At 34.7% G+C, this 18,223-nt stretch overlaps 1 protein-coding gene across 1 annotated transcript in view; it reads right to left on the reverse strand.

The window, feature by feature from the left end:
• LOC150080536 (NEDD4-like E3 ubiquitin-protein ligase WWP1) overlaps positions 1-18,223 on the reverse strand; it is a 167,013-nt gene that overhangs the window by 106,175 nt on the left and 42,615 nt on the right. Inside the window, exons 7-8 of the mRNA XM_090382065.1 lie at positions 17,933-18,017; positions 9,731-9,812 (exon numbers count right to left, since the gene is read on the reverse strand). Of these exons, the coding sequence (XP_090238191.1) occupies positions 9,731-9,812; positions 17,933-18,017 (167 nt within the window). The remainder of the gene's footprint in view (positions 1-9,730; positions 9,813-17,932; positions 18,018-18,223) is intronic.

An 18,223-nucleotide genomic window follows, 5' to 3' on the forward strand; every position in this document is an offset into this window, starting at 1 on the left:
AGAGCTTGATGGGCCCCTCAATTTATTTCCTTCGAGGGCATCCACCCTGTCCTTCAAGGTCTCATAAAGGCCCATAACAACGCTGAGTTGTCGCCTGATTTCCTTGCACTCCTTACATCGTGCACACACAAAGACATCCCCCTTGGCAGTATCATGTCCCGTACCCGACTGCTCCGCAAACATCAAGCAAACAGTGCATTTTAATAGACTGTGATTCAGAGGGCAACTGCCCCCCTCAGTCCTCCCCTGAACCACAGCACTCCCATTAGCTTGAGCCTTTTGCTTTGCTGCTCTGGTCAGAGTCATGATTCCAATTTAATTCAATAAAATTTAAAACAAAAATTAAATCCTTAAGTTATATCCCAAAACAGTTATGTTATATATATATATATATATATATATATATATATATATTTTTTTTCGGTATCTAGTGTTCCCTTTATACAACTTCCGTATCACGTGTACCACTATAGTTATGTATTAATTATTTGTTACGATTAAGTCGTTATATATATTTATAGAGTTAAAAATACAATTTAATTGACAATAAAGTTTATCAAGATTAATAGATTTACTGATTAATTGACAATATTATATTATGCAGTATACTACACTAAGCTTATGCTATCGTGTAAAAATGGCGGGAATTCACGAACGGTATTTCTACGGACTCGTAAGTATTGATTAGCTTCGAAATCTCGCTATCTCAATTTAGAATAAACTAAGGATCCTGACTAGGTCTATAATCTACTTATAGAAGATAATTTGATATAACAATTGGTTAATAAATCGACTAAATTTGGTTAAAAGACCTCTCGTTCAATTTGTGACACGTGGATTTGATACCGTTACCGATACTAAGTAATATCTACGAAATCTCTGTCTAAGTTAAACTTTAAACTAAGTATCATAACTAGGAATATAAAGCTACTCTAGAAAATAAGTTAATATGACAATTTAAACTAATAAAGCAGAAAATAAATCAGGAAAAACTTCTCTGTTTGAAGAGCTTTAAGGAGCAATGTCTGCACAGGCTAACCTCGCACCCAGACGAGTGCGAGGTTAGCCTGTGCAGACTAACATTTAACACTGTGCATTTAAGAATAAAATGTTAGAAAAATATAAGCATGATTAATGCCAATGTAATAAAATCTTAGCAATTATTAGACAAATAGCACAAGAGTAGACTGGCATAATAGTGAATGTATATGTAGGACATTAGGTGCAATAAATAAAAAAAATATATATTTTTTTAAATAGTTGTGGACAACTGCTTTTTTCTTTCATTTAAAAGAATATCCATTTTGACTGTTTCTGTTCATTTCTATGCAAATACACGTAAAATTAAATTGGCCAATCATTGGTGATATAGTCTTTGTGAAGATTTATTCTAATTAAAACTGAGAACATGGATCACATATAAGAATGACATGTAGTGAATTCATACTGCAGCCAAACGTTTTTGAGATTTCCAGAAAATTATACTATATAGACCCATAGAAAAGTCAAGAACTGTTTAGAAACAGAATTAAGAACACAGGGCAACTAGACTATGCTAATCTCAACAAAGTGTAAAGAACACAAACTACCAAAAAAGTAAGATGTAGAAAAACACTGACTGAAAAGAAATACAAACAGCATGTTATAAGCTTAACAATGAATAAAAATGTTTATGAAATGAAGGCTGATGATAGGTGTCACACTTGTATACGAGCATCTTCATGGTAGATACAGGTAGTGGGGGTGGCTAGTCTCTGCTTCAATATATTTTAGCATTGGGCTTCAGGGAGACTCAAATTTTTTCAGGGGAAGGTGAGCCTCCACTGATGGTCCTTTAACTGAGATCCTGTTTGAGGATATAATTGTGGTTATCTGCTTTTATATCCTAAAAATGAATTTTTTGGGTGAAGAAGTCAAATTAAATTACGGAAGTGGGTACCAATGCTGCTGGTATTCACTTCCATAATTTAATATATTATAATTATTATATTGCATGATGAGTTTCTACAGTCTGAATTTCTGTTGGCCTGATCCAGTGGTTTCCAAGCAATGGGGGCATATTCTGTCACCTAGAAAAGGGAGAGTATTGCATTCTGTGGAAGAGTCAAAAAATTAATTTCAAAATGTTTGTTGTAAAAGTGAACCAAACAAACAAATACAATGTCTTCATTTTTGGTTCACTTTTATACCAAAAATTTAGAAGTTAATTTATGATTCTTCCATCAAGAGCAATAAGAGAGCTATAAATATGTAGCTCTTCCAATTTTTTTTACTGATTAAATATACAATGAATAAGAATGTTACAATTTATACTGTTTTCCAAAATATAACGGAAAAGGATAATGGTAATACAGTAAAATCTCATAAATCTAGCAATTTTTGAAAGTTTTATTTAAAGAACATAAAGTAATAAACCAAAAATTACTTCAAATTTCCACACTTCATCAAGTGCTGTTGCTTTTGTTACTGTAAATTACAAACCAAGAAAGACCACAAGAAACTGTAGCTTTCTGAAGAGTATCAAATTCCATGATATATATCTCTCAATGGCTGACACTAACTGACAGTTACTGTACATCATATAAAGGCACTGCAATAGTGATCAGATCAAAATGTATAAGGTCCTCAAAGGAATAACGAGTTTTGGGACGCAACATATGATGTTCACCTTTGGGTAGCATCCTACTGATCACTGAAAAGTTGCCCCCTAACTGGTTTGGAAATTGAGCAGTTTTATTTCATTTTACAAGTGTATATCTTTATTTTATTTTAATTACAAATGTGCATTTGTATTTTAGATATAATTCTTTTTTTGTTTTTTTTAATGTGATGCATGAAATTGCCTTATTAAGTTCACTAGGTGTTCATTTCTGAATTGTGGACTTTGCTGCAATTTAATGTGCTGTTTACCTTCGGAAATTTTATTGCAGCTGCCAAAGAAGTGAATTATGAAAAAGTTCCTAATCAGCACATTATAAGCATTAAGTTGGGGACCCTGATCTCAATTTAAAAGCATATGATGAATGGGTTGAATTAATTATCAACAAATTGTCCAATCATGAAGTGTGAGTTGCTTGACATCAGAAAACATTCTAAAGCAAAATTTCCAAGTCATATTTACATAATACAGTGGATTCTGCACCAGTTAATCGGGGCAGCCGTTTATTTGGGGCAAATCTTAAAAAACAGAAACCAATCGAGAAAATAGCCAGGGTTTACTTCGCTTAATTGGGACAGCATGCCGTTTAATCGGGGCAGGAGACTGCAGCACTGGAGATTACTCTACGATTGTCTCCGACGGTACCATGTGGTTCGGTTGAAATTCTGGAGGTCACAACCATAAAACAATTAGCATTCACCTGTTTATTGGGCTTTTCTGTTTGTGCAACCTATCATAAACGGAGGGTAAACTCGATCTTATTGAATTTGCGATAATACCGACAGCTGGAATTCTGTGGGTTATTATGGTGAAATGTGTTTACACTTCCATGAAATCTTCAATCATATAAAAAAATTAATTTTCAGATCTCTTCATTCCTATTTTTAAAGCTTTGTAACTCGTTACTCCGTTCTCACTTGCGCATATCATGTTATACTTGCAATTTGTGTGTGCCATGTTCTTTGTTATTGATTGCTTATCTTGTTACTGTTTTAAATTTTAACCCCACCCACAAATGTCAGTGAAAAGAAATGTCAACTAGTTAGTTATGTACATATTACAGTGTGTATTAATTATTCTGATTATCACGTATATTCTTCCAATTTTAGGGTATCATTTAATTTTTTAATTAGTAAGGTAATAAAGGGTAGATTTGTGCTTAATATATCTTAATTTTTATAGCCTGTAGATAATATTCCTCCTATTTTCCCTAATTAGAATCGCTGTTTAATAGAATTAAAATTCAATTCACAAACGTGATCACAACGACCAGCGCTTATTACACATCATATAGTGAACGGTACTTTACTATGGTGAGTTCGTCGTAACGTGATTTGATTGTACAGTGAACCAATTGTAAAAGGAGGGGTGGTACATTGTATTTTTAACTATTTACGTGAAACTTTGGATAATTGGGGTAGCCGCGTAATCGGGCCAAAATGCACTAGTCCTGATGTGTCCCAAATAACTGGAATGGACTGTAGTATTAATTATTATTAATATGATTAATCCAACTATGACAGTTTCCTTTATTTTCTTTTTAAATAATGACTTGGAATGTGATGCTCAGAAAAGTTTCCTGAAGTGAATGATGTTATAATTGTTGTAGTGGCAGTACTGCTTTATGCTCCATCAGAACACTGAATAATCTTTCTACAGCAGTAATATGGAATTTTCAAAATGTGGCAAGGGTTAGGCCAGTGCTGCTGAATTTATGAGGATCTATTGTATTAAAAAAATATCATAATATAAGTATAATTTTATCCACTAATTTTAACACCGAACATTTAGATACCTAAAACACAGCTATAAACACGTATTTAAAAACAGATGAATAAATTTCTGAAAAAAATTATTCCAGGAGAGGATGAAAACAAACTCCACAGTTGGGGTGAGAGTGCATGTGACTAACAAAGTTTGAAAACTACTGATCTAAACCATATGCTCCACTATTCTTTCAACACGTAGTAACCTTCTGTTTTGCAATACCATTTGCAACTGCTGCATTACCTGTTTTCCAGTTCTTGTAGATATGTGTAATAAGGACCATGCCTCCAATTGCAGGAACAGTTCTTATTTAGTACAGTCCATTATTTATAATAAATCAGTAGCACCTTATGTTGTTTCTCAAACATTGCATTTAAATGCAGGTTATTCATATAGCATTTTCAAAGATAGACATGATGCTTTAAATTCAAATCAGAAATATATAGATACAATATATATAGTACTTTGCTATCACGTCTTGGAAATAATAGCCTTAGATATTAATGCACCAATAAAATCATAATCCTAACTTTGCTATATGTATTGTTGAGCTGAAGTGCATGAAGGTGCAGTGAATATCTAAGAACAGGGTATTCACTATAAAGCATTCTTTTCACCAATAAAGAAACGGAGATGCCGGTGGACCATGTATTAAATCAGTTAAACTGTCATAAGAAAACAAATTACAAAAATGGCATTCATCAAAGCATACAGTACAGATTCATAATGAAGTTCTGCAAAACTGGCAATGTGCTGATTTAGTGCACAGACTGCTTGGGAAGAAGATGAAATGTCATCAATAATGCCTCTATTGGAGTGGTCTGCAAAAAAAAATCAGCAATCTACAAAGAAAAGTCAGTAATATATATTGCAACTATGTGTCCAAGCACTAGGGTATTGTAGCTTTCAAGTGTTCTGAAGGAGAGGAAAACCTCCAATAATTCAATGGCAATCACTCTTTAGGTGTGCTGTGAATATAGTGTCATTTAACAGCAAAAGCTTGAGAACCATTCTTCTAGAGAATGATGCGTATATTAGGTACATTTTCATTTCAGATTCAAGTTTCTTATGCATTATGTAATTCTCACAAAAAAGAGGGGGAACTGCACAGCTCACAGATCTAAACATGTGAAAATTAGAATTTTCTACAAAACATTTAGTTTTCTGATGAATGTAGTATTAGCGGCATGTGATGCAAGAAAGCAAGTGTATGAGCTTATGCAGCATCAGCCAAAAAAAAAAAAAAAAATCACACCATTCCCTCCAAATGCCTGTCCAGTTCCTCCTTAAATTTATTCAACCTATCAACTTCCACAACGACAGATGGAAGTTTGTTCCAGCAATTAACCACCCACTGGCTAAAGGCAAATTTCCGCACATCTATTCTACATCTGTCCTTTCTTAATTTGAATTTATGCCCCCTTAGGTTCGTAATCTGAACAAGTGGAAGGATCCCATCAGAATTCAGTGTGCTCAACCCATTCAAGGTCTTATACACCTCAATCAGATCACCACGCAGGTGCCTAGTCTCCAGCCACTGCAATTTGTAGAACTTAAGCCTATCTTGGGGAGAGGATCCCTTCATTCCCCTCACCAATCTTGTTGCCCGTCTCTGTACATGCTCAAGTAAATCTACATCTTTCCTAAAATGAGGCCTCCAAACCTGTACGCAGTACTCAAGGCATGGCCTGACCATTGCCTTATACAGAGGGACAATCACCTCCTTCTCCCTGCTAGCAAAATTCCTATATATCATTGACAAAACCCCATGACCTGCCCTGTCAGCCTGTCTGCATTGCTCAGAAAACTTCATATCTGACTGCACAATTACTCCCAGGTCTTTTTAATTTTCTACCACCTTAAGTGTAGTACCACACAGTTGGTACGTTTCTCTGGGGTTACTTCTACCCATATGCAATACTTTGCATTTGTCAAGGTTAAACTTCAGTTGTCACTTCGTAGCCCATCTGCCCAAATTATCTAGATCCTGTTGCAGTAGCACACTGCCATTACTGTCATTAACAACCCTGCCAACTTTTGTATCATCTGAAAACTTCGACATTAAGCCTGATATACCTTCATCAATATCATTGATTAATATACAAAACAACAGTGGACCTAACACCGAACCCTGTGGGATTCCACTAATAACATTAGTCCACGAAGAGCAGCACCCATTGATTACCACCCTCTGTCTTCTCCCACTTAACCATCCTTTTATCCATTGTAGCAACTTACCCTTAATACCATTCTGCTCCAATTTGTACAATAGTCTTCGATGCGCAACAGTGTCAAAAGCTTTCATGAAATCCAAAAACAGTATATGATATCAAAATTATTTTTTGCATCCAGTTCCTTTGTAACCACATCATAATATCCTATCAAATTTGTCAAACAAGACTTTCCCTTAACAAACCCATGCTGTGTCTGAATTATTGCTGCAGTCTTGTCTAGATGATCCTGCAATGCATCTTTAACCAGTGACTCCATTATTTTACCCGGAACATAAGTTAAACTAACTGGTCTGTAATTACTCGTGTCACCCTTCGATCCCTCTTTGTGAATTGGGGATACATTTGCACATCTCCAGTCCGTGGGGACCTCCCCTGACTCCAAGGATGCTCTCGTAATTATGGCTAAGGGTTTGCTTAGTTGCTTTCCCATCTCCTTTAATATAACTGGATAGATCCCATCCACCCCAGGTGCTTTTCTTATGTTTAACTTCAACAATTTTCCCTCCGCTTTGCTCTCAGTTATTACAAAATCATTAAGTATCCTGCTACAATTTGATAACCTTCTGCCATTTTCAAACATTAATAATTCCTCATGTTTGAATGTAGATGCAAAATACTCATTCAGTTTGTTTGCTATCTGAGCAGGATCATCAACAGTCGAACCATCGATGTCAAGTGAACCAATCAGATTCATCCACTTCCTTTCAGAGTTTATATAAGTAAAGAAATCATTGCTGTTTTTCTTAGCATCTTTTGCCAAGGATTTCTCGTAATCTGCCTTCGCCTGCGTAACCTCCTTTGTGACCTGATTACAGACTAGCTTATATCTGCCATAGGCTTCTGAGTCGCTTGATAATTTATATGCATCCCATGCATTTTTCTTCTCTGTTACGAGTCTCATTAGTTCATTAGATAACCATTAGGCCTAAACCTTGAACAATATTTCTTAATAGGTGTGAAACCTTTAGTAGTTTCCATGATTAATTCCTTGAATGCTTCCCACTTAGAATTTATTGTTGGTAACATCGTCAGTTGATCCCACTGTACAGAATTTAAAAACTGTCGGAGACCACTGTACTCACCTTTACGGAAGCAAAAACCCTTTCCTTTACCCCTGATGGTAATTAAATCTTTAAGTAAATCCCACATCAATACACTGTGATCACTGCCACCTAGTGGTTCCTTTATCTGCAAATTCTTAATACACGAATGATCACTGCTGATAACCAGATCAAGAGTATTACTTTCTCTTGTTGCCTCTCGAACATGCTGCTGCAGAAAACAATCATCCAATAAATCCACAAAAGTCTGACTAGTGTGTGAGTGACCAATGCACAAGTTCCAGTCAATATCTGGGAAGTGAAAATCCCCTATTATAAGACATTCCAATTTACTAGCCCACTCTATTTCTCTGTACAATTGTTCATTGTACTCATTCGAGTCATTAGGCCTATAACACACTCCTACTCTTATTTTTGCTTTCGCAGTGCTTATGTCACACCAAACTGACTCAACAGTGCACTGTTCTTCTATATCAACTGGATGCACTTATTTTGATTTTATGTTTTTCTTAATTAACAGCATAACACCTCCTCCCTTTCTATCCTGTCTATCCTTTCTGTACACATTGTACTCCCCAAATTCCAGTTCAGCATTCCTTATATCTGTGTGACACCACGTCTCTGCTATCCCAACAATATCCGCCTTTGATGTCTTGACCAACACTTCAAATTCATCAAATTTATTTACTATACTTCTAGCATTGGTATACATGCAAGCATACATGCTCCTATTCCTAGTTACCCTAACACATCCCATATACCCACCTATTTCAGGATGACTGCCATCGTCCCTGAAACCCCCAACACCCCTCACTCCAGGTAGCTACTTATTCTAATAGAAGTTGTGCAAGAATCACCTTCACCTCTGCCTACAGCTACTGTTAAACTATTAGTCCTTGTATCCCCCCAAGCTATCAGTTTTCCGACCCATCTAACACTGCCTCGATAGCATCAGCAAATATTCTTGCACCCTTTCTATTTAAGTGTATCCCATCCCTGTAGAAGCAGTCTCTCCTGTTAACAAGTACAGTCCAGGGTGAAAAAAATTCTATCCCTTGAGCCTTGCACAATCTTTCCAGGGCCGAATTGATCGACAAGGCTCTCATCAAATACTCCCTTCTATCGTGTCTTCTAATGTGACATGCAGCTGTCAGATACCTTTTAAAAAAAAAACATTTCCTAGGATTCCACCAGCAAAATGAACTTGATGAGAGTTGTTGTTGTTATTTGATTTTTTTTTTTAGGAGCATTAGCTACTAAGGCCATATTGCTCCGGGATATGCGGTGGTCATTCCCTGACCTTTCCGCATCCTCCGTATTTGGTGGTGACGGGCTCGAACCCCGGTCTAATCCAGAAGCGTGTGCTACGCACTGCTGCTCCTTCCCACCTGGCTACGGAGGCGTCTCTTGATGAGAGACTCCTGCAAAATAAATGCACAATGATATTGTGTCATTTCTGGTCGTGGGATCACTGATCCCCACTTTATTTAAGAATGATAAGAATGAGTATGCTATTACTGTCAATCAGAAGTGCTATCACAACACCCTCGCAATCAGATTCATAAATTGAAATTATTCTGCCAAACCAGGAACCCAAATTTGAATGACACAATATCTCCATACAGTGAATTGTTATCACTATAAGTCCTAACCCTGGACTTATAGTGATAACAATTCAAGAAAGCCCCTCATTTTGAGAGAAATTGATTACTATTATCCAATTCACTCACCCACCTGATCCAATGAGATGTATAGTTGTGATGGGATTGTCAAGGAGAATACTGTGTGTGGATACCAAGAACTTTGGATGATCTATAGGAAAACATAACACATGTTCCACACAGAATATCGGCAGAGACCGTTCAACAGATGTTTCTAAACCTCAAAAATGACTAGAATAATGCCCTGGCATCTTTCAACTTGTTCATATTCAATGATAAAATGTAAAGCTATCTTAGGCTATTTTATTTCGGACCATACTATATTTCTGAACAAATGCAATGACTTACATGACATAAATGTCTAAAGCAGGCAAGTTTCCATTTAAAACTCCTTAGAGGAGGAACAGAACCACCAACACTCTTGAAAATTCTGAAATAGCCATAATAATAATTATTATTAATATCACTGAAAGTTTATACGAAATTTAGGACTCCAAGTCCAAAATTTTGTATAAACTTTACTATATAGCAAATTTAGCACTCCAAATAAATGATTTAAATGAATATTACTACTAAAGTAAAATTTAATGACTATGTATGTGTTTAAAACATATAAATATGAAAGTTAAGGTCTCAGGTGATACAAAACAATTGTGAATTTCTTTAATTCAGCCTTTGTAACTCTCAAACAAATTCATCAACCGAAGCACTGGCAATTTTTGGTATAAGAAGTGGTGGTTTCACAATTGCTTTGTATCACCTGAGATCTTAACTTTCATATTTATATGTTTTAAACACATACATAGTCATTAAATTTTACTTTAGTAGTAATATTCATTTAAAATTATTACCTATAATTGTTATTATAAGTAATGATTTATTATGTTTTTATGTAATGTTATTATGATGTAATTGTGTTATATGATGTATAATGCTATTGTTATTATTATGATTTAAGTTTTTAAATGAGACAAATTTAAAACTGTATTCAGAAAGCTGCTATAATCACATAACTCTACACTTGTTTAATTCATGCAAAGTATTAGACTGAAGGTGTATTTAAAATATATATTCCTTTAATCTATGGCACACAGCAGTTTACAGTACTCCATCTTCAGTTATACAAGTGCATACGTAATTTTTCACATTTCCATATGCAACAACACAAGACTGTCTACCAGACACCTACCACTTTGAGTCTAGAGGTTTCTTGTGAAAGACATCAGTTTTCAGTAACTCATATATGTGAATTTTGGATGGTAGACATCCACTGAGGTTGAACTAGATCTCATTTGACAAGTTTTTGTTTTTGGTTTTATGGTTCTTCAACACCTTAGGCCATATTGTGCCACCATAAGCAAAGATCTTTATACCAAAAATATCCATTCAAACCACAAAGTGCTGCAGATATCAGAGCAGCTGCAATAGGTCAGCCATTTTCCATTGTCTACTTCTTTCAACTCCTGCACAGCTTTCACTTTTAAGAGTAACGTGTCAATCTTTTAACAGTTTTATGAGTTCTTTTAACAGTTCATAAAAATTCATCAACACTTTTAACAGTTCATAAAAATTTTGATGATAGTTTCTAATAAATTTGCACAGATGTTGGCCTTGAGTAGTAAGAAACACAATAGGTTTCTTACTACTTACTAGTCTTCAATTCAATTATTCTGCCACTTTCTAAAATTCTTCTTTCATCTTTCAAATGACCACCTAAATTGGGGTCTACACAGTGTGCCAATTATATACAAGACTGACGCTACTACAAAAAAAAAAAAGAATAACACTAACGGCAAAGTAAGGTTATATATTTTTGAAGTACTCGCCTCTGATGTGTACACACTGTTTACATCTTTTATACAAGTTTTGAAAACACTTCTGGAACTTATCCTCTGGTACTGCTTTCAGCTGGTCAGCCACTGCAGCCTTGATGTCCTCTATCATCCTGTATCGCATTCCTTTCATGGTTGTTTTCATTGTGGGGAACAAAAAGTAATCTGTGGGAGCCAAATCCGAAAAAATACGGGGGGTGTTCGATGACTGGAATCGATTTTTTTGCCAAAAATTGCCTGATGTTGACAGCAGAATATGGGGGTGCATTGTCATGCAACAACAATCAATTTAGATGCCAAAAGGTGTACATAGTAATATTACTAAGAAGAAATAAATTCACAAGGCATAATAAACTACTGTGTACTATGTACTTTGTTACTATGTACACCTTTTGGCACCTCTCATATTGTGGAGTTATATATTTCATAACTGGGTTGGCATGATTGCAACACTATTGAAGTATAACCCAGTTATAAGGGTACCTACCTGCAAACCGATGCTGGTTGTTGTTTGTTATTTGGTTTTTAGGAGCATTAGCAACTAAGGCCATATTGCTCCGGGAGATGCGGTGGTCATTTCCTGACCTTTCCGCATCTTCCGTATTTGGTGGTGACGGGCTCGAACCCCGGTCTAATCAAGAAGCGTGTGCTACGCACCGCTGCTCCTTCCCACCTGGCTACGGAGGCGCCAAACCGATGCTGGGCCAACAAGCCTTGAAACAGTGCCATCTGAGTGGTAGTATCCACTGAGAATGAGTAACAATAGTCTTTTCCATTGGTGAAGCATTACTTATTCTAGGTAGTGCAATACACAATAACTTAACTAACCCAAGCACGGTACTAAGTACTATAGGTTTTAATACCTCTCGTGTTTGGGGTTCACATAAAAAAAAAAAAAAAAAACTTGTTGTGAAGGTAGTCACAATATGAGATACAATTAAATCAATACCATTCACATTACTACTGTAGTTTACTATTATGAACAAAGAACTGTGTATGTACACTGAAAGTTCTATAGTGAATTTCAAGTTCATAGTTTATTATGATTTGTGCATTTATTTCTTCTTAGTAATATTACTATGTACATCTTTTGGCATCTCTCATATTGTGGAGTTATACTTCATAACTGGGTTAGAATGACTGCAACACCAGGGTATGCACCAATGACAGGCCAACTCACCCACCGATGATAGGCCAATAAGCCTTGAAATGGTGCCGTCTGGGGGGTGGTGGTATCCACTGAGAATAAGTAAGAATAGTCTTCTTTGGTGAAGTGTTACTTTCTTTTTATGAAAACCCCAAACACGAGAGGTATTAGAACCTATAGTACTTAGTACCGTGCTTGGGTTAGAGGTTGAGAAGACAAATGAAGATATTTGTTGACATTAGACTTAAACTTCTTATACTATAGACTGTAATTTTCAGGAAATATGTATGAAGGTAGGATGTTCCAGAAAACAGCAGTTGAATGATTAAAAACAAGGAAGATGAAAAGTTGGTTCTGTGAATTTGTAGTTGGACAGTAAATGGATGTTGGCTGGTGGCGGCACGTGTTCAGACTGTTTTGAAAGAGAGAGAGCGGGAATTATAGAAGCCAATTCAGAAGAACAGTACCCGTGGAAGTATCTGCAGAAAGGGCATGTAGCAGAAACAGTATGTCTATGAGACAGAGAGTGGAGAGACTGTTAGAGAGGAGTCATTAATTAACCTAACTGCCCTCTTCTGAATGGAATCTAGAAGCCTGAGAGAGGTTTTGGGGGCACCTCCCCAGATGTGGAAACAATATTCCATGGTAGGGCGGATTTGCAATTTGTACAGAGTGAACAGCTATTTGGAAGAAAAGTAATGCCAAGAGCGAAAGAGAAAACCAAGTTTTTTAGATGCAGAGGAAGCAATATTTGTAATGTGCTTGTGCCAAGAGAGATTATAAGTCAGGGTAATCCCAAAAGAGGTATATAATTTTGCCTAGAAATCGGAGTGTCACCAAAGGTAAGGCATAGAAGAAGAAAAATCCTTTTTGCGAGATATAAGACAAGACTGAGTTTTAGAAGGATTGAAATCAATCAACTAAGTTGTTTTTGCCCCACTGGAGAATTACCTGGAGATCGGCATTTAAGGAATTGGTAGCAGATATTTGAGAAGTTAAAGCTGATTGAGCAGGGCAAGGTTTCTCAAATTGGAAAGTGGAATGCAATGTGCTATCAGTGGCAAAACTATGGATAGGATTTCAAGTTAATGGAAGGTCATTAATATACAAGAGGAAAAGAGTGGTGGAAACCAGCATTAGTGGAGAAGTTAGAAGGCCATAAGATAGAAGCTTTTTTAGAAGACCTTAATGCCAAACACGATCGAAAGCCTTCGAGATGTCAAGAGTAACTGCTTGCATTTCACCAAACTTTTCCATTGAATTTATCCATATAGGGGTAACATAAGCCAGAATATCACCAGTGGATTGACAGTGACGGAATCCATACTGGCGATCATTGATCAGACGGAAGGTTTCTAGGGAGTTTAAGAGTTTGCGGTCAATTGATTTCTCCATTACTTTAGAAAGAGTAGAAGTAATTGCAATGGGACAATAATTGAGTGGGAGGGATTTGTCAGGAACTGGCTGGATATGAGCAAATTTCCAAGCAGAAGGGAAAACACCTTTGGAATAGGAAAGTGAAAAAAGGCGGCAAAGAATAGGAGTAAGTTCAGGAGCACAGGTTTTGAGAACAAGTGGAGAAATACCATCAAGACCTGGAGCTTTCTTACCATCAAGATTCGTCAAAATCCTTCTGATATCCTTTTGACGGAAGACCGCAGGAGGCATTGAATGGAGCGTGTTGGGAATGGTGGGAGGTGTTTTACAAAGATCATTAATACATGAGTTAGAAGAAAAATGGGATGCTAGCAGGTCAGCTTCATCCTTGGCTGAAGTGACAACAGAACCATCTGGTTTTGACAGAGGTGGGAGCAGAGATGGGTAAAAGTTGTGGCCAATAGCTTTGGAAAGGGACCAGAATGCTCAGCTACCATTAGGACAAGAAGCAAGTTTTCTACTCTTAGCCTGTTCAAAATCTAGTTTGGACTGATTAATCACTGCTTTTCAATTGTTGCGAGCTTTGGTGTAGGCTGAAAATGAAACTGAAGAATTAGAAACAAGCCAATTACGATATGCAACATTCTTCTCTTGAACAGCCTTAGCACATTTATTGGAAAACCAAGGTTTAGATAAAGGACGAGATTTTAAAGTGGAGTGTGGGATAAAGGATTCCATTCCTGCAAGAATAATTTCACTGACATGATCTGAGCAAACGTTGAAATCAGAAGTTTTGAAACAGTAATCCGACTAAGGAAAAGAAGAAAGGAAATCTTGCAGGTCATCCCATTTTGAATTTTTGTAATGCCAAACAACAAGAGGTTGGGAATAGCCATGAGATAAAGGCTCCATTGGAGAAGAGACAATCACCAAGTTGTGATCTGAAGTGCCTAGAGGGCCTCTCACTTCGAATGTGTACTTAGAAGGGTTGTTTGTGAGAAAAAGATCAAGCATATTGGCTGTATGATTAGGATTGTCCAATATTCTTGTAGGTAAATGAACAATCTGTGCAAAGTCATTAGTAATTGCAAAAGCCTCAGCATCTCGACCAGCTGAGTCAGTGTGACTAGAAAACGGAAGCCAGCTGGAGTTGTGAACATTAAAATCACCAAGAAAAATTACCTCACTGTTAGGAAATTTGGACTGGAGAAAGTCAAGTTGCAAAGAGAGGAAGTCAAAGAGCTCCAAGTGATTAGTGGAGTTGGGAGAACAGTAGAGACAACAGATGAATTTGACACAATGAGGTAGAGAGATTTTAAGCCAGAGAAGATCAAAGAGAGGAGATTCAAAATTGCCAAGTCTCTGACAGGGAATATCAGAATGGACATCTCATTTGAACCTCTTAATACAAAACTATTTTTTTCACAAAATAATATTGTGTCCAGAATAATTTTTAAAATTCTTCTCCATTTTTCTTTCTCTGTTAAAATTGCTTTTTGTAGAGCATCATCAATAAGTTCAGAATTTTTTATATTCTTTTCCATTGATTTCCATTTTAAAAAGTGTTCATGGTGTTTTAACGAATTTTGCAGAGAATGGGAACTGCACCATATTCATGTTTTGTTTTTTTCCAAAAAGCAAGTAGGCACTAAAGCAGCAAAATATTGTAAGCAAATGAGCAGAAAAATATCAGAATTTTTTTTTTAAAGTGAGCCGTGGTCGCAAAAATTAATGAAAAATTACTGTAAGCAAGAAAAATTTTGTACAAGATTATCTGGAATCTCAAGAAAGGATGGAAATATACCTCTTAATAACTTAGTACAAGCGATTGTTTTAAATTCAAATGCAAAAAAAAAAAAAAAACATACAACCAATCAAGTTTTAAACATCATCTATTAACTTATTTACAGTTTAGTTATAAAAGAGGTTAACTAATTAAAAAAAAAAAGAATAAAGGCACTGGAACTAAGTTATAAAATTTAAAATAAATATTATTCCATTATAAGGAATTTCAAAATCTGCAAAGAAAATTCAGTGAAGTTTTATGAAAAAGAAAATAAATTATTACAAAATGAGAGAAATATATATACAAAATTCTAGAGATAACAAAGAAATCACAAATGCATAAACCAAACAGAAGAGAAAACATTAAATTAAAATTATACACGGAAAGAGACAATATAGTAAGAGCATTCTCAAAAAAAGTGAAAGTGGCAATATGTTTTCACAAACATAAATGAACTTTGAAACAATAAATAAACAAAAATAGCTGAACTTGTTAGAATTAGAAAAACTAAAACATGAGCAGATGGAGGTTCTCCTTATCAACTTATACACTTTGAAAATACCTGTAATGAAGTTCTATAATGGTAATGGACATTTTTAATAATCATATGAAGTACATGTCCCTTGAATGAATTAGTTTGTATAATTTATAATAAGTTATATAATACCTTCCTAACACAATTTAATTCAATAAAGTACACTGTATAATACAAGAATGATTATGAAGTTCATCCTTAACATGGCAGTGGTGGCACTTCCACCAATGGACCAATAAGTGAAATATCGAATCTGCATTAATTTACAGTTCAGAATTAGCAATTCTGTGCATTCCTAAATATAGATTATCTTATTTCTGAGATCAGTTGCTTCTGTTTATGAAAAGTAATTATGTGCAATGGCTTGATAAATGAGATGTCATTAATAAGCATGTAAAAATTCTAAATTAAGTATGAAAGAATGATTTTGAAATTTCATATGCTTAAAGGCTTTATAAATATGAATATGGAAGTAACTAATAGGTTCATATTTAAATTTTATGTTTATAAGATTTTTCTTTCTTTTATTTTAAGAGAATTAATAAAAAATATTTGCTGGAAATACCATCTATAAAAACACATTTTGAAATTTCAAATGTTCATGAAAATTAAATAAAAAATTATATTTAATAAGTGTTGCAATCCATAAATAAAAGATTTAGCATTGGGATATAACAAGCAGAATTAAAAATAAAACTATTTTCAGAAATAAAAAGGAAATTTGGATCTAATACAATAGGCACTACTATGTCAATGATCTCGGGTGTTCTGTAAGTTCTGTATTAATAACTCAATACAGAACTGGAAAAAGCTTCAACATGTATACAGTGAAGAGCATAGCTAAGTGCAACAAAAACAATTTTGCAATAAAAAATAGTTTTGCTTTTTGCTAAACACATTCTAAATGTTTTACTAAATTTTGTACATTAACATTTAATATTATGTTTAATACAAATAGTATTGAATAGCTCTCATACATCTGAAACTCTTGTTCTAAATTTATTTTAATTTTAATAACTTTTGATATCTATAAGCAAACTACAAATAATGCATGATGTTAAAACTCCCTGAAAACAGATAAAACAAAAAAGAATTGACTTAAGTGTATAAGAGATAACAGATGAAGATTTACTTTTTTATATATTAAATGCATAAAAAAGAATGTAAACCATAACCGCAGAAAATATTTGTATAGGATGATAGGATGGAATAAATGATAGGATCTTATTCCAGTAGACTGTGAATTAATGAGAAGACTAGAAATTTATCTAGAAAGTTCTTCATAATGAGCCAAAGGGAACTGATGAGATGCAATACTAATGAACTGAACAATTTAAAATTATATTACAGTTTTTATATTTCAAATGTTATTGAATATCTGCAGCATTCTGCCTTTTTTTTTTTTTTAAGATATCAATAAAGAACTGATAATGTTAAAGTGACTAGTTTTTCCATATGGGCACATTTAATGATTGAAATCAATAAAAGTGACAAAAAAATTGCTAAACTCATGAATCATCAGTGGATCACTTTTTATGAGGTCACGTTTCCCATCAAAACAACATTTTTTGTGACATAGCATGTTGGACATAAACAGAATGAGCAAAATCAGTAAGCAGCAAAAAAATAAAAAGAAAACAACAGAAATCTTAAGAAGATCAAGTAATTGAAGTGTAATTAAAAATAGCAATCATATCAAAGTTTAAAAATTTTTTACCTTGTTAGGCATTTGGTGATTATGAATTCATATTCTAGTCGTATTTTATTTTATTTATAATAATCATGTCAAAAGTTAACAAAGTTGCACAGAGGAAATTTATATCTCCCACCATATTACAAAATACAACAAAATAAATGAAAAATGAAAATTTACTCCTCTACACGTGGATCTGCCCATTGCGTTGTTCTGGTGTTGTGATTTGCAAAATACACTCTTCCCTGTGGATCTACTCTTCTTTCTAGGTAAACAAATAAAGTTTTAGTAAGTTAGAAATATAAATAAAAGTTATTAAACATCTTAAACTTTTCTGATGCATAATTCTAAAGAAACAGTTTTAAAACAAAAATTTTTGTGCTCTATAGAAACTGTAACTGCTCTGTTAGTTTAGTAGCTGCCAAAAGCTGTTATAATGAAGCTGCAAATTCATTTGGCTGTCCAGAATAA

Source organism: Mastigoproctus giganteus, chromosome 9 (assembly GCF_048544385.1).
Source record: "Mastigoproctus giganteus isolate SK-2022 chromosome 9, ASM4854438v1, whole genome shotgun sequence".
Taxonomy (NCBI): domain Eukaryota; kingdom Metazoa; phylum Arthropoda; class Arachnida; order Uropygi; family Thelyphonidae; genus Mastigoproctus; species Mastigoproctus giganteus.